Genomic DNA, 22,332 nt, shown 5'->3' with positions numbered 1-22,332 from the left:
GACCTTTGTAGTCTAATTTTTTTTTATTTTAATGTTCTTATTCTTCCAGATAAGGCACTTTCAAATTTCATATCAATTACTGTATGGTTCACAGTCAACTTTTAGTGTGATGCTACAAAATCCTAAATTAAATTAGTGTGTACAAAAGTTTTGATAAAATATTCTGAAATGGTCTGAATATTGTGGAAAAGTATTTCTGAAGTTTTGTTATTTTCAAGTAAGTTGGATTTGAAATAATTTCCTAAATTAGCAACTTTGAGAAAATATAAAAAACATGCACCTAAATGAACAATTACAACCAAAATTAAAATATAAAATGAATTTTTATTTACATTTTTAGATACAGCATTTAAATTCAATACAAAGACTTAATGTTAACAAATATAGATATCTTAGTAAATTTTTCTGATATAAATGGTGACCTTAAAATATGCTATAGTCATTTACATATAAAACTGAAAGATACTTTTACATATGAATGTCACATAAACAATAAAACCTTTTGAGGAACTGAAATTATGAAAAGTATTAAATAATATCAAATTCAAGAGTTTATAAAAATGATACAAAGCAGGTAGCAGTAATGTAATAAACATAGCTTCAGATATTGCAATACTACAGGTTTTTTTTCGTTTTGTTTTTCAACAGGAAAATAATCTTTTTAAAAAAAATTAATCATTCAAGATTTATAATGCTTTGAGACAGTGACCTTGCAAACAGGAAAAAAAAAAAGGATATTTTAAAGAGCATGAAATTTAAATGTGTAAACTGAAGAGTGTCCAGAAAGCTTCAATCCCTGGCATCATAAAACAGCTGCTGAAATGAAAGGATGCTAAAAATGCACTATTATTTCACAGGCAAATAATTGAAACTGACTAGAGTTTTATGACCTTTTGCATCAGAATTGCCTTGATATTGCACTACAAGACAACAAAATAGGAACCTGTACACAGGTTCTTGTGCAGAGCTTGTCTTTTAACTAGTGTAATGCTAAAGCAACTCGGATGCTTAAACTTTCTGATAATTTTCAAGTTGCATATTTTTAAACTTAAAAAATTGAAATTTTAAAATAACTTTTATATTCAAGTTTTCGAAATTGTTTCTTAGTCACATAATTATTTGATTATGAAATAATGGATTTTAATTTATTTTCATTTCAATACACATGTAAACCTTCAAATTTGTGAATTTAATTAACACGTTTTTGTAGAATATTGTTCTTTGGTTTTCTATATGAATTTTTCATGACACATATGTATAAATTATCGAAACTGAACTAAAATAAATGTCATTTATTATTTACCACTTTAAGGGTACATTTTCTACATGCAGATCTACATTCTTTTAGGAATGGCTTTAATCATATCACAAACATTTTCTCTTTCTCCTCAAGTTTCCAGACATCTATGAATTTATGGAGGTTTTCCTATTCGTTATATTATTTGTGATCATAGGCGCCTGTGTAGCTCTGTGAAAAATGCATTCGCTTTTATGTGCTAGAATCACCTTTTCGTGGGACTTTCTTCAGCCTGTTCTTGAAGTTAGTTTAATATTTGGCACAGACAAGTAGGGTCCCCCCCCCCCCAAAAAAAAAACAACTAATTTTTGACCTGCAAAGTCAACTAACTGTATAACTACTATTTTGACTCTCTTTAAGAATAAAAAATACTCTAATAACTTTGAGTACTTTGTTTACCTTTTCACTTATTATTTGGTCTATACTGCAACAGGTTCCCATTCTGTATTTCAAACTTCTCTCTCTCTCTATGCCCAACTGTATTCATAAATCCCATGCCAAACAGACTTGTAAGTAGTCATTCATGCCAATTAACACAACCAATTCTTGAGCTTCATCCTAGACACAAATGTAAATTAAGTATCCTTACTTTTCCTAAGATTTTATGAAATTGCAAGTGACTTCACATTTATGCTCTGTATAATCATTACATTAAGCCTAATTAATGTAATTAATAAAATAACCACAAGATAGGTCATTTATGAAAAAGTGCATAGCACTGTAAGAAATTTTCCATGATATACTTGTCTATTAAGTTTTTAAGTGAACATCACATCATACTTTTTATTATATATATAGAAATTGATTTTTAATTATACAGTGGCATCTCGCTAGTCCGAACTGTGATGTGAAAGAAAAAAGTGTTATTTATTACCTATTATTATTTTTATTTAATAATTATTATTTTAACTTATTTATTTTATTATTAGTACAGTATTTTTTTCGTACTGTCGATTGTACGGTTATACTGCAGGCCTATTTTGATGTAGTGTGTGTGTTCATGTTTGCTTTTTTATACAGTATGTACTGTTTGTCGGCATGAATCACAAATATACACAAAAAGAGGAAATTCAAAACGTGCATAATTTGGTTAAAAATATAAATCCAGATGATGAAATTTTACGGAATGGATGACAGGTACAACCGAAAGTGAAATCAGTTCTACCTGTAATCTACTGTTACAGTACAGTAGCTTTTTTTCTATCATTGATATACCATTAGAATGATTATTTTTGTCTTAAACGTTAGTTATTGTTGTCTCTTGGGGGGGGGGGGGATTTGCTAATCTGAACGAGCACGGTTTTTATTAGTTCGAATTAGCGAGATACCACTGTACTTATTAATATAATATCTGATTCAGGAATTTACCTTTATGTATATGGACATCAGGAAAATGTATATCAATGTAGTGGCAGACGTTCAGAATTCTGCATATTTCTCATGCAGAATTCTGTACAAGTTTATACAGCAGGAGTATTGATTCACAGACTTAATTCTGATTCTATAGAAGATGAACGTGTATGCTGGTTCTAAGAGCTACAATTACAGTTATATATATATATATACTTCTCTGCATTCTAGTACTGTTAATTATAATCAGTCACCCCCATGCAAATATACATCTTGCACCATCGATATAGCCAGCCCTGTTTATAATTATGCTTGATAGTAGATATCTAAGATCATGTATTTTTGTACTGGAATTAACACTGTGTCTAGTAAACACACTGCTTCTACTATTGTAAGACTACTACCCATGAATAAGGACTATCAATTGCCAATTACATTTCTTAACTGGTTGTGAAAATACTGTGCTAAACAGAATCCTTTCTCTCTCTGTAGAAAGTAACATTATCCTTTCTTTATGTATTTTAGTGGATATTTTACTTCTCTTAACTGAAGAAAGAAGAGTTAATAAACCGTATTAACTGAATATTTCCTTAAGAGTATCAAAAAACTTAAATTCAAGTTAATTGTTGAAAGTTTATTTTTCACTTGGTTAGATTATAATAAATTTAGTTTAATCCTTAATCCAAGTGTAAAGGTGGCACACCGTTTGGCAACTCCTATAGGTAGAGATGACCTTGCTAATGCTTCTGCCTGTTATCTCCACTTGGGCCTGGCTCCCACTGAAGAGACCTCAATAAAGGTCGAAACTAGTCTGGGTAGTGGCTCTTCCCTTAATGCATAACATTAGACATATCTGCAAGGAGATGTTTTGCATTATAGGAGATACTGAGAACTGAGATAGGAGTGTTGGTACCTTGCTCCACCTTTGCAACGAGTTTCCCGGTGTTGTACCACCTTACCCCAGTCCTGAAGATTCTTTCAGGTGCAAACTTTGTTTGCTCACACTTGGATAAAGGATTAAACCAAATTTATTATAGTCTGACCAAGTGAAAAATAAACTTTCAACATCTTTCTCTAAATCCAGAGTAGTTTAATAAAATGGTGGCACACCGTTTGGCAACTCCTATAGGTAGAGATGACCTTGCTAATGCTTCTGGCTGGTATCTCCACTCGGGCCTGGCTCCCACTGGAGAGACCTCAATAAAGGTCTAAACTAGTCTGTGTAGTGGCCTTTCCCTTAATGCATAACATTATACATATCTGCAAGGAGATGTGTTTTGCATTATGGGAGATACTGAAATAGGAGTGATGTTGGCTTGCTCCACCCAGTATTGTACCACCTTACCCCAGTCCTGAAGATACTTTCAGGTGCAAACTTTGTTTGCTCAAGTGAACTGATTAAGTTGTGTGCAGTAATAATAAGACTGCTGAATCATTTTAAATGTGCATGTTTTGTGTTCAAACTATGACACTGAAATATTATTTTTAGTAGTTTGAAATAAAGTTTTCAAATTTTCAGAATAAAGTTTTTTTACTGCAATTATGATTAAGGTGGTGTAATAAGGGCTTCAATATAAAGTTTTCAAATTTTCAGAATAAAGTTTTTTTACTGCAATTATGATTAAGGTGGTGTAATAAGGGCTTCAATAAATATTCATATTTAAAGATGCTTTGAATTTAGTGCATTCTCAAAGAATCCTATGGTTTGGCGTCAACTGCATGCTGAGCTTTTCCAGACTGAAAAAAATTATAAATAAAAATTAAATCTGCAATGCTTTTATTCCACAAAAAAAAAAAAAAAAAAAAAAAAAACGCAATTTAGCCCTACCTAATTTTTGAAGACTAGTGGGCAGCTAGCCTCAATCCTAGCCAATCACATTAACTGGCCTAAGACTATCACTAATATTAACTGGCATCTGGAAAGGAGAATGCAGCAGACAGCTGCTGTCATCTTGTGATCCCAAACAAACACTTTATATTATTGTCTGAAATAGTAAAGTATATGCAGTGGAATAGCTACATTGGTGTCTGAAACCTAAGGATGAACACTTTCTGAAGATTACAACCACAAATTCAGACGAATCAGCTTGTGGCAATTTGTATAACTGATAATTTCGAGTAGAAAGTGAGTACACGTAAAATTTTCAAAGCATGTGCAAAGGAGTCGTGGTAGTGCTCAACAGGATAAAAGTCAAAAGACTACTAAGCAAATTGTGTCTGAAGGAGGATCTTTTTGTGAAGGAATACAGTTGCAAACTTAGATGTCTTGTAATGTCTCATGATATCATCTAGATGATTTCATGCAGGGAAGAATTATGGGAAAGCTTGAAGGCTGCAGAATTACTGATATTTCCAGAGGGTTTGGAATCTCACAGTGAAGGTAAAGAATTCATTTTTATGGATGACAAATCCACACCACATCATACACAAGCAGCAGACGTTTAGATTGAGGATATTAAATGAATCAAGTGACCAGGCAGTGTTTCAAACCAATGGAATGTGTTCCAGACATTTCTTTGCTAAGAGGTTGCCTTCGCTCTTCCACAGAGCAGCACGAAGATATTTTTGGTTATAACAGCAAAACATAATCGACGCACTGTGGCAGGTTAGCTTGCAAGTTGGCTCCATTCAAGCACAGCTATGTGGACATCTCAACAAACTGTGGCAAGTAGGCCTACATGCCTGACAGCCTGTAATCTGCATCCCTTTATCCACAGCTCATTGTAGAGCATGTTTATAATGGTGTTGTATCCATAAAAATTGGACAAGACACTATTTGGCTAATGTACTCTGTATAGATGAGTTTTTTTAATCTTTCCTCCACTTCTAGACTACACTTAATCTGGTGTGAAAGTAGTAATGCTTACCGCTGTGAGAATGTGAGAAAGGAATAGATGTGGTGGTGTGAGGAGACATTATGCTTAATGGATGCACCGAGCAATAAGTGCTATAATTGGTGGATAATATTGCAACAAAGTTCTTCAGCATCATATCATGTTTGATTTCCCCATGATGTGTAGGTGAAGAATTTATTTTTATGAATGACAATTCCACACCACATCTTATACAAGCAGTGGGTATACTTCTGAAGATTGAGGATATTAAATGAATCGAGGGGGCAGCACGCTGCCTGGATCCCAACTCCATCGAACATGTTTGGGACGCAATATCCTTGCTCTGAAGGAGGAGTGGGCCAGTTTGCCTCAAGAACTCCTGAATCACTTAGTGCTAAGCATGGCACAACGTTGTGAGAGCTGCATCACAGTTTGGGGTGGACAAATGTCTCGCTACATCATTTTCTGTAAGCACTGTATATTAATTCCTTAACTATGTCCTTACGAAATTTGTAACTTCTGCCAAAAACATATTGCAACTTAATTTGTATGAAATTTATAACACATTTTTTGTGTATTATAATCAATTTCAATAACTGGTACAACATCCTGTCACTGGCACCCTTGGTAACTGTCCCAATACCATAGCATTCCTACACCTCTAGTTCTATGGTCAGTTTATGGGAGAAAAACCACTAGCCTGTGTCAGAGATTTACTACTTGGGAACAGGTTGGAAAAAGGCTTAGAAAAAGTTCCTCTAGTCAGCAACTAGAATTGAACAGAATGGCTTTTCTTTGAGTGGCCAGTGCTATATATGCAAATACTATTTCCACAGGTCTCCACTTATAAAGTTCTAACTGAATCAATGATGTTCAGAAATTAGTTTTCAAATGAACGGAGTAATAGACTGAAGTGAGACTTGTGACAAATGGGACAAGCTTCTCTTTAAGAAAGGACAATAGCAAGCAGGGTTTGTTGATGTAACAGTGGGCGAAAACTTCTAGAGAACCTTCACAATACATTCATTCAGATGCACTTTTCTCATACAAAATAGGGGATCCTGCAAATGAAATTTGCAGGATTCCCTATTCTGTATGAGATTTCCTAAATTTTAGTATCAGCACAGAGTTTTGCATTCATATTTAAAGATGCTTTGATGATGCAGTTTAGTATGAATGTTTATCAAGGCCTTGTTACACCGCCTGAATCATGTGAAGAGAGAAACAGTCAATTTTTAGTTCACTTCTGTGTGGTCATTTAAAGACGTCTGCTTAATAATTGAGACTTCTGTTAGCATAATGCTTCAGTAGAGCATGTTTATGTTGTGAGCTCTTAATAGAGATTTGATTACTCTGCATTTCTGGACAAAATGGGCTTGCAGTAAACTGATGTGGGAGTGAAAAGGGCCATTAGTTGCATGTTGAAGATGCTTATCAACAATGGACGATACTTACATATCAAAATACCACAGAAGGCTTGATCTTTTTGATATCATCAAGATGTCACCTCCTGCCTTTATCAATATACTTCTGGCTGACTGGAATATAATATCACAGAAGAAGGAATCATTATGGGAAGTCCATTCTTTTCTCCCCACAGCAGTTAATTTGGACCATACATGTTGTCAATTAGTATCTAGTACTATGAGTATTTTTGCCAGTTGGAAATAGAGATCAAGATTTGCTAGTATTATTTCTAGAAATCAATCTTCATCCTAGGATTAAATTTACCTTTAAAAATAATAAGAGTTTATCCTTTGTGGCTGTTGGTGTGCAGAGAACTAAATGTACATAGCATCCAGAGAAAGAGAAGAGAATCATCAGTTTCATATTAGAGACCAATATGAAACTGATGATTCTCTTTCTACATGGTTTACCACATCGCATTTTCTCTGGATGCTATGTACATTTAGTTCTCTGCACATTATCCATCCAAAAAAATATGGAGTAACAAGTTCTTTGTTAACAATAGTTTATGGCATATGCTCCTCTAAAGCACTTCAACAGACAATCATAACGCTTAAAAAAAATGTCTTTAAACGGCTACAGTTCAAAAGCAACTCAATGAAGTCTGAATGTGTTGCAAGGGTCTACTGCCCTTGTTACTGGTTATACTTCAGCTATACAGACTATTCAGCTGAAAAGCAAATCTCTGAACATCAATTCTGATTTTGGCTGATAAAAACCCTCATAAGGCTGGATTGCCCAACATACAAGCTAACACCGGCCATAAGATTCTTTGGGATAATACCGAATTGATCAAAATATCTTTAAATATGAACATTTGTTCAAAGCAAGTTCTAAAGCTTTATTACATCATCCAAATCTTAATCATGATGATGGACTTTCTATTCAGAAGTCTGGGAAATTGTAAAATATCCCCCCCCCCCCACACACACACATTAAGTTCCTAACAGCATTATGATTAGAGCCTAGCATACATATTACATATGGTTGCCTTTAAAAAAAGATCATCAATATAGTCTAAAGTTTTAAAAGCTGAATTTGAATTTTCCATTATTCTCTAGTTTAATGCACTGAATGTTTTGTGATAATCAAAATGAAATTATCTCAACTAGTTTAAATATTCAACCTTTTCACTGTCATATGTTCTTCAGTTAAAAGATGCTCATTCACAAGTTTCCCATACACTGCTCTATAGAACTTCTGTATAAAAAAAAAAACTCTTCTGTTCATTATATGTAATAACTACAACTTATGAATGCAAGGTAGCATTTAAGTTTCAAATTAAAAACAAGCACAGAAGCAGACTAAATGTGGAAGATGATCTTTGATATCCACTTTCCTCAAAGTTTCCAGGATCAAACAACTAGATGCTGAAAAACAAGTGCAGCTGTAGATAAGTAGAAAGCAATAATGATATTTTTACATGAAAACAGAAATAAATTTAGTTTACTTTGTAAATAATAATAATAAAATAGGTTTTGCATATTCTCTGACTTCACAGTAATATACTGAATTTCAAGTAGAAGATTACTAAATTTGAATTTGGAGGATGATCAAACTTTGTCACTCTGTGTTTATTATACGAAATCTTTATGCACTCATGCTGTATAAATTTAATTTAAATTAAACATGAATGTTTCATTTACATTATGAATTTCATTTTATTATGATTATCCTGGGTCATAAGGTATACTACAAGAGAAAACTGGGTCATGATAGTACAAAGGATGAGAACCACTGCTCTACAGCAAGAAAATACTTCTTTTTAATTCTTCTCTATCTTTATCAACATTACTTGTACCTAGCTCTTTTTTTTTAATGCACAAATTCCTATGTGCATGCAAATTGTATTCTTTTAGCTCATATAAATGGTTAGGCTGTTACACAAAAAATAGTTAGTGATTGAACATGCATTGCAATTGGATATGTTTTGCTTATGATCGTAGCCAGTATTCTTGCAACAACCCATTCTTTGAAGCAATTTTCATACTTGCATAATAAAATAAAAACAAAGTCAAATGTTATAATTTGAAATGTAACAGCTGCTAAAATATAAAATGTAGTCTTTTGTAATGAATGCACAGATGTCAAAATTTAATATTAACTTTTGCTTCCATAAAGTAAATGTTAAAAATATATCAGACTAGGCAAACAGCTGTTTATTACAAAAATATTACTCCTTCACTCACAAAAACTTAACTGCACAGAAAAATAAATGCTTGCATCAGTGTGGTGCGTAAGCATGTTAGTCACACTCTAAAGATAGAACAAACTCTAAAAGAATAGGTGATTACACAAAACTTTCAACAGTGACTTTATTATTGCTAGGAACAAGTTAGCATAAATAATTTGTAACAATAAAGAATGTGTTCAAAGGCATTGTACGAAATATATTTCACTAAATTAATAGTTTCAAGAAGCACCCCCCCCCCCCCAACTCTGCCATCCTTTAGCCTTAAATTACACAGGAGTATAATAGCTGCGTAAACTGTGGAAGGCATTTTTATCAAATAGTGTAAATGAATCAGTGGCGGTTCTAAGCTAGTTCTTGCTTCATTCTGAATTGTACATGTTTGTACATCCATGTTATCGCTCATGTATGCTTATCGTTCTGGTCCTTATGTTTACTGGAGGGAAAAGAAAGTTTCTTTAATACACTGATTCAGTCTGAAGCAGTAAATATGAGCAGTCAGATGTGTGTGATCTGGTGGACAGAATACTCACTTCACTGGTCAAATGCTGAAAACATGAAACCAGTTAACTCTCATATGTACATAAACCTTATGTTCAAATGGAAGAAAAGACATTATTGTTCTCATTCCACTTGAAATTAGAAAACAGTTCCACAAGCTTTATTACAACTCTCATCTCTTTTCAGTAGCTGGACTAGACAGATTCTCTCCCTTGCTAATCTCTCCCCACCCCTCAATAATTTAGGATATTTCTTCAGAGAGGTGTTGGTTCTTCATAAAAGAATTTACACTGTTTGCATCTACAGCATAATAAACAAGGGGCTGCCAGCAGCAAAAGAGGTGATGCAACCAAGAGAAGAAATCCAAATCCAGCAAATATCCCAACAACCTATTAAAAAGAAAGAAATGACTATTATCTCCTCAGAATGTATCTGAAACATTACCTGTAAGTGAACAGAAAAAAAAAGATTAAGAAAATAAATCAAAAGTAAAATACAGTAAATTATATTCCACCAAAAAACCTAATTATCTGGCTCAGCAGTGTGATATTCACTGTTAATTCATTCATCATTTTGTGGCTGTTTATAATAACTGATAATAGCTATTTGCATTTCAACATGTTTATTTATTTTTTGTAAAAAAAGCAGCATTAAAATACTATTCTTTGTATTCAAAAAAGTGCTAATTTAGTTAAAGTGTGTTAAAACTTAAATTATAAAAACACTTGCAAAAATTAATTATAGCTTCAATATATATTACAATATCATAATGTTTTTAGTTCTTAGACGAAATGTTGAGTAACATTTGATTGTCTAAATTAAAAACATACCAAGTTTTTGTTACATTCTAAGTCTCCAATATCACAAAATGACGTGATATTATCAAATTCCTGTACATTTACTGAAATATTTTTATATGATTTTAATATTGCACATTCGAGACCACTCAATATAAAAGAAGGAAACTAAAAATTTTGCCCCCCCCCCCCCAACAAAAAACTTTTAGTCATAAAAATTGATTGTTAAATAATAATAGGAAAACTGTAACCAATTACGCAGATATAAAATAATTCATTTTCTTTTTAAATCAGGTAACTTTTTTCAACTTTCTATTTTAGAAAACAATATTTCCTTCACAATTAGTTTTAATATTTAATTAAATAACTAATTTATTTATTTATTACAGGCTATATTTGAACAGTAAATAGCAATAAATATAGAACAAAATATTATAGGTGAAAATTTGCATGTCAAATGCACTTCAGTATGGAAGAGTGGCATTGTATAGAATGGGAGAGAAAGAACCTGTGCATAAGTTGAAATTAGAAAACAGCAATTAGCAATCCTATTGTTGCTATGTTTGTGCATCATTTTAATCGACTGCTTTTAGGTATGATGCATGATATTTTTATTTTCTGAGATGTGCTATGTGTTTGTTATAAATAAATATATACATTTTTTGAATTATCTCTGGCACAGTCACTAAAGGATAGGAAGAGATTAAAATAGTTCCATTACATAAAAGAAGTTCTAAGACAAGTAGCATACTGTAGATCATCAGTCTCAGAAGTGATGTTAAAAGTATCAAAAAAGTTGGTTATGGGTGGAATTAAGGAATGGGGAGGTACAGCTTGGCTTTCTTTCTTTCCTTCCTTAATAAATCTACTTGCCTTTTTAAAATAAAGTGTGCCGAGTTGAAAGAAATGGCAGCACTACAATACTGCAGAAAAGTATAGCAGTTTCATTGTAGCACTATGATACTCCCTGGACTTTTCTGAGGTATTTAGGATACCACATGGAATTCTATTAAGTAAATTGCAGCAAACAGGAATGGGTGGATATAAAGAGTAGTATATGACAGGTAAAATCTGCATAGCAAGTAACAAGTAGTGTGAAAGAGTTCTGCACATGGATCATTATTTAATTTGTATGTTAATGATACATCCCGATGAGGAGGTTATATTTCCTCTATTTATGAACTGAGAAATCCACATTATCAAATGAGCAGGTAGAATCAGTTGCTGAAAATGTTGATCATTTAGAAAGTACATCTGAGTTATCTCCATATACTCAAGTAAGAGATAGACAAATCTTTAGTATATACTATTTAAGATCAAATGTTAGAGGCTAATCTTCTTGAATGGCAGTCAGTCTCAAGTACAGTAATGTGGTCAAATATGAGAATGGGGAACTGGACAATGAGACTTATTTGTGCCAATGGTCCCAAAGAAGGTTCTACTAAGGTAGAAGTGGAGGAATTTTTTGAGGCTTCAGAAAAAGCAGCTGACACAATGAAAAGGAAAAGTTGGTCCTTGTTGGGGATCTAAATAACAGAGTAGGAAATGATAGTGAGACATACAAAAATATTTTGGGAAAATTTGGAAAAAAGAGCAAAGCTAATAATAATGGCAAATATCTGTTGGATTTCTGCTCAGGACATGGACTGGTTATTACTAACACCATGTCCAACATAAAAATGTGCACAAATTCACATGGAGAGAAGAGGCTAGGAATAAGAAAAGTCTCATTGACTATGTTATTGTTGATAGTGATGTTTTCTTCCTGGTGCAGGACACCAGAGTGTACAGAGGATTTGAAATTGGAAGTGATCACTATTTAGTCTTGAGCAGGATAAAATTGAATTTCATATTGAAAAGAATAACATGTAAGGAAGTTTTAAAGCAAATAAAAGTTGAGCAGCTCTCAGATGTTAACTGTAGACTAAAATACAGAAAGATTATTGAAAAGAAAATGAAAGAGTTTAAGAACAGGAATCAAACCTTGGGGATTCAGTGGCAAACTCTGAAGAAAACATTGATTGATTCTGCCAGAGAGGCATGTGGTGAGGTTGTGTGCAAGGATAAAAAAAATCAGAACTCCCTGGTGGACACAGGAAGTTAAAGAGGCAGTGAAGGAAAAGAAGAAAGCATATCAAAAGTTCCTGGCGAATAAGTCAGCTCTTACAGAATACAGAGACAAATGTAAGAAAGCTAAACAGTGTGTAAAACTAGCTAAACAAAAGTCATGGGAGGACTTTGGCAAGAATATAGAATATAAATATCAAGAAGGTGGCAAAATATTCTGGAGGTTGTTGAAGAAGCTTAGGAATGGAGGAAAGAGTGCTGTAAAAGGAGTTAAAGATGATAAAGGTGACATGAAAACAGGAGAAAAAGATATCCTTGAAGTATGGAGTAATTACTTTGAAAAACTGCTAAATGAAACAAGCAGTGATGACAGCACAGTGGTAAAAAACACTGACCATGGCATGCAGTCAGGAATACATATCCATACTTGAAGTAGAAAAAGCCATCAAAGGCTTGAAATGTGGAAAGGCAGCAGCAGTAGATGATATTCGACCAGAAATGCTGAAATATGGTGGTATAAAAGTCTTACAGTGGCTGCACTGCATAGTTAAGAAAGCCTGGCCAGAGGGACGAATTCCCGATGATTGGAGTAGCGCTCTTATAGTAAGTACCCATATATAAAAAGGGAAATAAAACTGAATGTGAGAATTACAGAGGTATTTCCCTACTGAGTGTTCCTGGCAAGATCTATGCAAGCATACTTGAGAAACGGTTGAGAAGAATTGTAGAAGAAAAGCTCGGTGAAAAACAAGCTGGAGTCAGCAGGATCAGAGCTTCACTTTACAACAAATAGTCGAGAAAGCATGGGAATATAACAAAGATTTGTATTTAAATTTTGTCGATTTGGAAAAGGCATATGACAAGGTGCCAAGAGAGAAGCTATTCAATACGCTGCAGTTATATGGTGTCAATGGGGCATTATATCAAGCGATACTTAGTCTTTATTTGAGTTGTGAGTCAGCAGTTAGAATTGAAGGAAGCACAGGAAGATGGTTTAATGTTAAATCTGGTGTGAGACAAGGATGTACATTATCCCCTCTGTTATTCATTATCTATATGGATCACATTATGAAGGAAAGTGGTATTAAACCTGATATCAAAATTGGAGATGTTAATGTCAGCTCTTTGCTTTATGCGGATGATGTTATACTTCTAAATAAATCTGCTACAAGTCTGCAAGATTCTCTGACTAAATTGAATAGCTGTTGTAATAGATATGGTATGAAGGTCAGCAATAAAAAGACAAAGACAGTGAAAATAAGCAGAATCATTGAAAATGTCAACTGTGTTGTGAATGGAGAACCTGTAGAACAAGTAAAACATTTCAGCTACTTAGGCACAATTTTTACTGAAGATGGTAAATTAAATATAGAAATAGACAACAGAATCAGCAAAGCTGGTATGGTGGGAAGTCAATTGAATAAATTCATATGGAATAAGAGAGAAATTAGTCAGAACACTAAATTAGCTGTATACAAGACAGTGTTGAAACCAGTTTTAACTTATGGATCTGAGAGCTGGGTCAGAAATAAAACACTTGACCAAAGACTAGAGACTGCAGATATGAGAGTACTGAGAAAGATTAGAGGCGTGAACAGATGGCATCAATGGCAATATCATATTAAAAATGAGGATATAAGAAAGAACTTGACATTGTCAGCATCCAGGAATGCATTAGCAGAGCTTATCTCAGGTGGTATGGTCACTTAAATAGAATGGGAGAGGAAAGATTAACAAAACAAGTGTTCTTTGCCAGGTTGGCAGGAAAACGACCCAGAGGAAGACCAAGATATAGGTGGATTGATACGGTACAAAGTGCCTTAGACGATAGAAATATAAGATCTGATAATGTTGGAGTCTTGACAAGTAACAGACTGATTTGGAGGAAAATTGTAGATAGGAAGTTAGTAATGATGTAAATTTTTCATGTAGTACTGTCATATCCTGTACACCCCTCGAGGGTACATGGCAGGAATTTAATGATGATGATGATGAAGTTGAAAGGTTCCACGTTTGGTCTTTAGAATAAGGTTTCCAAGATTAAAATAAGATAATACCTATCATACATTAATACTCTATTCAGAGTACTAATGTATGATAGGTTTTAAGCCTTTTGTAAATTGAATTCACAAAGAGACTGAACCTCCAACTAACTTTTGGAGACTGGAGTTTACAGGATGAAAAAACTCGTTTGCCCATGTCAGAGATCGACTTACTCGGGAACCAGTCGAAAAAAGCCTCGGTATAAGTTCCTCTAGTCAGTGACTAGAATAGAACTTACAGTGCTCTTTCTTCAGGCAGTCTTAGCGCTGTGGACAGTACACGTCACTTCCACTGAGCTACACAGGAACTATCATTGATATAATCCATTTATTTTTGAATTATAACTTCTGTCATGATAAGGAGTAAAAGAAGTTTCAAAGTTCAGAAAAAAGTGTGACACCTAAGGTGAAAAGTTAAGAAGGCATGGGCTGAAACAAATATACAATAAAACAAAAAACTTTTCTAGTGAAATTTCTTATAACTTACTTGAGTTCTGTGCCACACTACCGATGCTCTGGAGTGACCTAGTTTATTTTTGCATGGTCCCTTATCATAATGTCGAAGCAGGAAATCATCCTAGAATAAATCAGCATAACTTATAAAAACAAACTTACCATTCAAAAAATCACTATTGTTAATTTCTTGTAAAATATTCATAGTCTTTTTTTTTCATAATGGCAAGGATTTTTTTTTGACAATTTTTGACCATCTCTACACATGTTTCTATGAACAATGCACACATAGTGCTCATTGGAATCTATAATTTTGCTCAAAACCTGTTACATACAGGATTACAGCAACATAATACTGGTATTTTAAATGCAAATATTTTTCAAACTAAACCACTGTTATCTAAAGATAGATGATTTTCTGTCTGCATGTAGCACTACAATATCTAATCAGGTGATAGATCAACAAAAAAAATTCGTTTTTTTTTTTTTTTTTTTTTTAATGGTAAACAAAACTTGAGTGGGTTATCTATGTGTGCAATAAAAATTTAGTTGTCTATCTGCTTAAATGACAAATGCATCAAGTGGTGATATATAATGATTTAAAGAAACTTGAAGTTTAAAATTTCAAGAAAGGATAATAAAAATGAGTAATTATGTAACACAATTAACTATGACAATTTCCCAGAATTTGGATATTAAATGTCGATTTCAATTGTGATTTGGTTTGTGTAATAATGCTCATCAAATTCCTGATATACCCTTCGTCAAGGGGTGTACTAGATAATATGATAGTAATAATGTAAGTTTTTAATATAGTACCAACTTCCTATGGATGATTTTCCTCCAATTTAGTCTTATCTGCAAAATCTTAATTTTAGTCATTTAAGGAACTTCAAACAGAATCACTCCACCCAGTTTTTGGTCTTCCTCTGGGTCTTTACCTGCCATTCTGGTATCAAACACCTGTTTTTAGCAACCTTTCTTTTCTCATTATGTTTAAGCAACCATACCATCTCAAATAGGCTCTGCTCACACATTCCTGAATAATAACGATGTCAAGTTCTTCCTAATATCCTTATTTTTAATATCTAAAATCTTTAAAAAAATGCAACCTTACAGCCACTTACAGAACATATAAAATATTGGCAACCCTTATTCACTCCACTAAAGACCAATTACAGTCTCTAGACCTGCTATGTCCTTACACCTGTAAACTATCTTATGGCCAAACTGGCAAGACAGTTAACATCTGAATCAACTCATAAGGACTATATCTGTTTTTTCACCACCACAGCCACTCAAAAAATACCTAAACCTAAGCAAATTTTATTTCATTAAACTACTCCAAATTTGGAAGGCTGTCATTCTCTGTACTTCAGCTCAACAGCCAAAGACATCCACTTTCGCACACTAAGAAACACTATTTAGGACTTTAGGCTGTCTTTGTTACCATGCTTCAGCTACATTACTCAGTGTAGTACAATATGATATGTGCATGTAGACACTATGTTTCCCTGTGTATGGTAATTTGACTTTGCCAACATATTGGAAATATTAATTAAATTTACTGTAGTTAATATTAGTCTATACTAAATGCCAATTTTTGGTGTCCACGTCTCCAGACAAAGTAAACTGTGCCTGTCCATAACATAAAAGTGGTGCCATCCTTCTCAATGATGAAACCTGGCCAGAGAGTGTGAGTCAAGATGTCTAATGCCTACTTTCTTCACGAATTTTCATTCCTATGCTGTTTGACTGGAATACAGACCATGATAGATTATATACATTATTATTATTATCATATATAGCAGTCTTTTTATTATCATCTTGTATATATGGTCAACTCTCATTATAGCAAGCTTGCCAATTTTTGGTGTCCATGTCTCCAAACAAAGTAAACTGTTGTTGTGCCCCTTTTCTTATAATTTCTTATATCTCTATATCATGCTGTTAAAAGTGATGTCTCTTCTGCGTGGGTCATGTGGTATTTCTATCACACAAAGAAACAGCCTCAGGGTAGAGCTAAAATTCAATGTGACTAGAGTCCTCAAACGTTACCTCTCTTAAAATCCCAAGAAATTTGTATTTTTAGACTGCGCCACTTGGAATTATTAGAATAAAGATAATAACTCAATCGAGAAGTAAATTAGAAGATATACTCATGTGACCTAGGGTTGCAATCGTAGCCTTAACCTTACACAATTAAATTCCCACTCAGATCTGTAATAAGTTTCACAAGCAGCACATCGAATTCTATACACAGACTCATATTTAGTTAATTTCAAGCAAGGTTTATTAGCTTCTAAAATTACAGTTTACATACATGAACAATCATCACTCTAAAAACAGACACATTCTAATCTAAATCAATTAAATAGCTAAACTTCATCGGGTATGATCTCTGAACATAATTTTCCTCAAGTAATTCACACACAAGTTAATAATTCTTTAACATCTAGATCACTACTAAATTCTATTAATTTCTATACTAACAACTGGTAACTTTAAGCATTCTTCAACATACAAATATTCAGATTCACTTAATTACTATTCACTCATGACTTCCCCATAAAACACAATTTTTTTCAGATAATTCACACACAAGTTAATAATTCTTTAACATCTAAATTGCTACTAAATTCCATTAATTAATTTCCACACTAACAACTGGTAACTTTAAGCATTCTTTAACATACAAATATTCAGATTCACTTAATTACTATTCACTCATGACTTCCCATAAATCATACGTGCTATAGTCCTGACCTATAATTGTATCTAAATCCTTCACTAACAAAGGACCCATATCATCACACACTCAGATTACATTCATATAAATAACAAACTTTACTTGTCTCCACTCGGTGGTATCTCTAATTTTCTGCATCTGTTTCATTAGGACAATTCTTTGTTTCCCTCAATCTACCCCAGATTAACTTCTTCATAGTAATTACCAGCCTAGATATCGGGCGCATGCTTCTGCTGACTTTTTAACGGCATGGTCTGCCATTACTTTCCAGGAATCTAGGACAGGGTTACCCATGGTAACATCGTCCTAGTCTAGAGGTATCGTTCGGCCATCCCTGAACCAGCACAAGGCTAAACCTTCACTACTTGAGGAAATCCGAGAACTCCACACGACGAAAAAAAACCAACAGAGCATCGGGGGGGGGGGGGTTCACCCTATCGGGAAAAAAAACAAAACTTCGCTGTTCACCCAGCACCTCAATTTCTTGTCACATGACCTCATGACGTCCATTCTCTCCTGCTTGTTTATCCCACATGCCAAGCACGCGACCGCTTGGGGCAACAGACTGCTTTCTCCCCGAACTTCAAGCTCATTTTTATTTTTCTTTTACAAGTTATTCTTACATTGAATTTAATATCAACACAAAACCATAACTCTCTTAATTTACACTTTATCTCTGGCAACTTTGCTTTATACATATTTATCTAAATTCCCTTTTTTTTTTTTTAAATCCTCCTTGAGCTGATTAATTATCTCTTTCTTCTTAAATTAATGTATTCAATATTTTCTAAATTTCACAACGATACCTACTTAGAAACAAGCATGTTTACTTAATTATTTTCTAGGGTTTTTTTACTTCTTTGCTCGTTATACCATGATAAGTGGAAATTTAACATTCTTAACTTATAACTTATATAAGGGTATAACACTGTGCCTGTCCATAACACAAAAGTGGTGCCATCCTTCTCAATGATGAAACCTGGCCAGAGAGTGCGAGTCAAGATGTCTAATGCTACTTTCTTCATGAATTTTCATTCCTATGCTGTTTGACTGGAATACAGACCATGATAGATTATATACATTATTATTATTATTATCATATATAGCAGTCTTTTTATTATCATCTTGTACATATGGTCAACTCTTATTATAGCAAACTTGTAGGAACCAAAGGAATAACTTGTTATAGTGAATTGTTTTACTATTATGAATTTATTTTAGCATAGCTTCCAAACCTATGGGACATTGGTTGAGACTTTTCCAGTAGTTTGTTACTTTAAACAACTTTAAAATAGTAATGCTTGTTATAGTTAGAGCTAACTGTAATTTCGCTGTGGTTCATAAACAGGCATCAAACCTCTCAACCACTTAATGATTGAGAGATAAGACACAATTTTTGTAAATTTGCTTGGACAATCCTAAGCACATGCCCCCAATGATATTATTCTAAAGTGTCTCCAGGTGTCAAAATCAATGTCGACGCTGAGATGGTATCTAAACTTCATAAGGTATTTTTATAAACACTCCATACATAAGAAAAACATACAGGTTTCACGAACTATACAAATGTATCATCATATAAAATTCCAAAAACACTTACATCAAGTGAAGCAAGACAATACCAGCAAAATACATGTCTACAACGTTTGCACATCATCTGTGCACAACCTTCATCCCTCTCAATAGGGATTCTGCAGTTTGGACATCTTTTGATACAAACTTCATCCTCATCGCTAAGAGGAAATCTAAATTGAAATGATTACCTATCTTTAAAAACAAACTTTTAACACCACACATGTAATGCTTAAGTCTTATATTTAAAAAAAAAATAATATATATATATATATATATCAAACCTGTTTGGCAATACTTTAAAATGTATATATAAGTAAATACACTAACAAAAACTGTAAAAACATTATCACTAAATTTACTGTATACTGAGGCCATGCATTAGAAGACAAGGGAGACATAAGATGATGAAAATGGTTCAACTACTTACTGGTTTACTCAAATGATAAACTAGTCATGGATAACTATCACCTTAATATTTTAAAATAAATAGAAAATGCTAAATTGAATGCAACACAATTTAATGTGAACAATAAAAATATAACAAATTTAAAAATGAAAAAAAAAAAAAAAAAGCACAACTATTTATAAATATAAATATGAAGCAATATTAAAAATAACTGAAATCCATGGCATCATTTCTGTGTATGATTTGGCATGACAATGAATGGAGAACCAATGGAACAAGTAAAGTATTTCAGCTACTTAGGCACAGCAGAATAAATATGGAAATAGATAACAGAAAAAATGCAAGTTCAATATGACAGGAAGCAAGTATAATCAATTTACATGGAATGAGAAAGAGAAATTACTATCCGACCACAGATGCAAGAACCCTGGCTGGCACAGTGCCAAGAAAAGTCAATTCATGTTGAAGGGAAGAAAGGAATAAGCCAATATACAAATTTCATCACAAACATGTGAAATAACATATTTTATATGCAAAATTTTCCAACTGTTGTACAAGCAAAATAGTTACCACTTTAAAAACTAGAATTTTCATAAAAGAAAAGCTAATTTGTCAACGTATAATAATAAACACTTATCATTGATTACCCTATTATCAGAATGGAGATTCACCTTCTGCCATGTGCAGAAGTGTAGATAGGTCTTGCACTTAAAAGTAGTAGGATACAAGACAATGTTTAAAATTATTTTACTTATGATTCTAGCAGTTCAAACAGAACACAAATGATCGAAGACCAGATTTTAGAGTTGTGAGGACAATTATTGGAATGAACAGAGGGGAATCATGGTAGAATCATTAAAATGATAATGAAAATGGATTATCAGCACATACAAGAAGGTGTGAGCACAGTTAATATAAGTAGTATGATCAATTAAACCTCAGGTATCTGATGTTGGACAAGACTTCACATAACGTATTTCTGTTATATTATCTGTAGACTGGTTTCTCCTTTTCTTTCTGTCTCCTTTCTTTTTATCTTACTCCTTCCCCCCAATGCTATTAGAATATTTGAGGGCTAGGGGTGTATCTTTCCTGTCTCACTGAACTTTCTTCTTCACTGCAGTGGGAGTCTGACTTCTCTCCCGGGTATATGCTTTACCCGAGTAGGCAAATGGAGCCAAGGAATCACAGGCTGGTTACATTAAATTCAACTGCCTCAAATCCATATGGATTATATTGCTAAAAGAAGTGTTCATAATGCTACTGTGTACAGGGAAGCCGACATGTCAAATCTTATGCTACAGAGATACAGTGAGAAACTAGTTATGTGGTCAGTGAAATTCATTCATTACATACTTATTGTAAATATTCGAACATTGTACAAACCTGGAAGGATGTATTTGATGGAGAAAGTGCTGGAGAGATTTAAATGGAGTGTTGTGGGTCTTTTGAAAACACACTGGCCTTTTCTAGTCCAGTGTGTTTTCGAATAGTATATGATTGAAAAATTCAATCATATACTATTCATATACTACTGATTTGGCACACAGAGAAGTAGCTGTCACAGTCCATAGATCACTTTTTCATGGCGTTGTAAAAGTTAAACCCATCTCATCCAGAATCGCAGTCATTACACTACAAGCAAAAGAAAGAAAAACTTTTATTAAAATAATACATGCATATGAGCCTGATTTTTCATATCCAGAGGAAGATCATATTGATTTCTATCAACAACTACAGGAGGAGAGTGATGGAACCTACAAAAAAGATCTGCTAATAATCATGGGTGATTTTAATGCCAAAGTTGGACAATATTAGATGGCATGCATAATGTAATGGGTAACTTTGAAATTGACACAAGAAATGAGAGAGGAGAGTCTGATTGATTTCTGTAGAGCTAATAATCTCATGGTTGCAAACACTATGTTTTACCTATGGTACCTATAGACCTGCTCACAAATACACCTGGACTTCACCAGAACTCAAATACTAAAAACTGCATAGATTACTTCCTAATTTGCAAAACTGTAAAATCCTCTGTTTTAAATGTCAGAACCCTTCATAGTGCTGAACTAGATATAGATCATAAACTTTTATCTGCCAAGATCTGATTAAAATTTTGTAAAAATAGAAAGAAAGTAAAGCACTTCAAACCATATCTGGAAAAACTTCACTTGGATACTCTTAAAATAGCATATCAAAATGTGAACAATCAATGTATAAAGGAAAGACAAAAAAAAAAAAAACAAGGAAGGCATTAACATTGAAAATGAATGGAACTTTCTGAAAAATATTATAACCAGCTCAGCTGAAAAATTTTTAGAGAAAACAATAAAAACCAAATAATCTCTGGATAACACCTGAGATAATGAAATTATGAGAGCAGAAAGGGCAAGATAAAGAATATCTGAATAAACTATATAATGACAAAAACAGAATACATTATAGAAGCCTACAAAACCAGCTAGACAGGATGTGCTGAAATGCAAAAATAGATTGGCTGAATGATAAAATAGACAGATGTACAGAAGCCTATTTATTTCACGAGTCCAAATTTCTTTACTCCAGTTAAAGAGATTACCAAAGATACATTCCTTCACCTC

At 33.3% G+C, this 22,332-nt stretch overlaps 2 protein-coding genes across 5 annotated transcripts in view; one reads left to right on the top strand and one right to left on the bottom strand.

Moving 5' to 3' along the window:
• Positions 1-779, top strand: part of RnrS (ribonucleoside-diphosphate reductase subunit M2) — a 98,008-nt gene extending 97,229 nt beyond the window's left edge. Inside the window, exon 8 of the mRNA XM_090401312.1 lies at positions 649-779. The gene's annotated coding sequence lies outside the window, so the exon portion shown is untranslated. The remainder of the gene's footprint in view (positions 1-648) is intronic.
• Positions 305-22,332, bottom strand: part of LOC150101033 (putative E3 ubiquitin-protein ligase RNF144A-A) — a 100,012-nt gene continuing 77,984 nt past the window's right edge. For 3 of the 4 annotated variants that reach the window (XM_090401307.1, XM_090401308.1, XM_090401309.1), the window contains exons 7-9: positions 19,349-19,493; positions 15,034-15,123; positions 9,093-10,029 (exon numbers count right to left, since the gene is read on the bottom strand). In XM_090401307.1, the coding sequence (XP_090257433.1) occupies positions 9,895-10,029; positions 15,034-15,123; positions 19,349-19,493 (370 nt within the window). In that variant the 3' untranslated portion in view covers positions 9,093-9,894. Of the gene's footprint in view, positions 1,856-9,092; positions 10,030-15,033; positions 15,124-19,348; positions 19,494-22,332 lie in introns of those variants that run through there. The other variant, XM_090401310.1, reaches the window with a different exon arrangement.

This window comes from Typopeltis vanoorti, chromosome 12, assembly GCF_054136105.1.
Source record: "Typopeltis vanoorti isolate ZY-2024b chromosome 12, IOZ_Tvanoo_1.0, whole genome shotgun sequence".
NCBI classification, from domain to species: Eukaryota; Metazoa; Arthropoda; class Arachnida; order Uropygi; family Thelyphonidae; genus Typopeltis; species Typopeltis vanoorti.
Note: the sequence above shows the minus strand (reverse complement) of the source record. Positions and strands in the feature narration are given on the sequence as shown.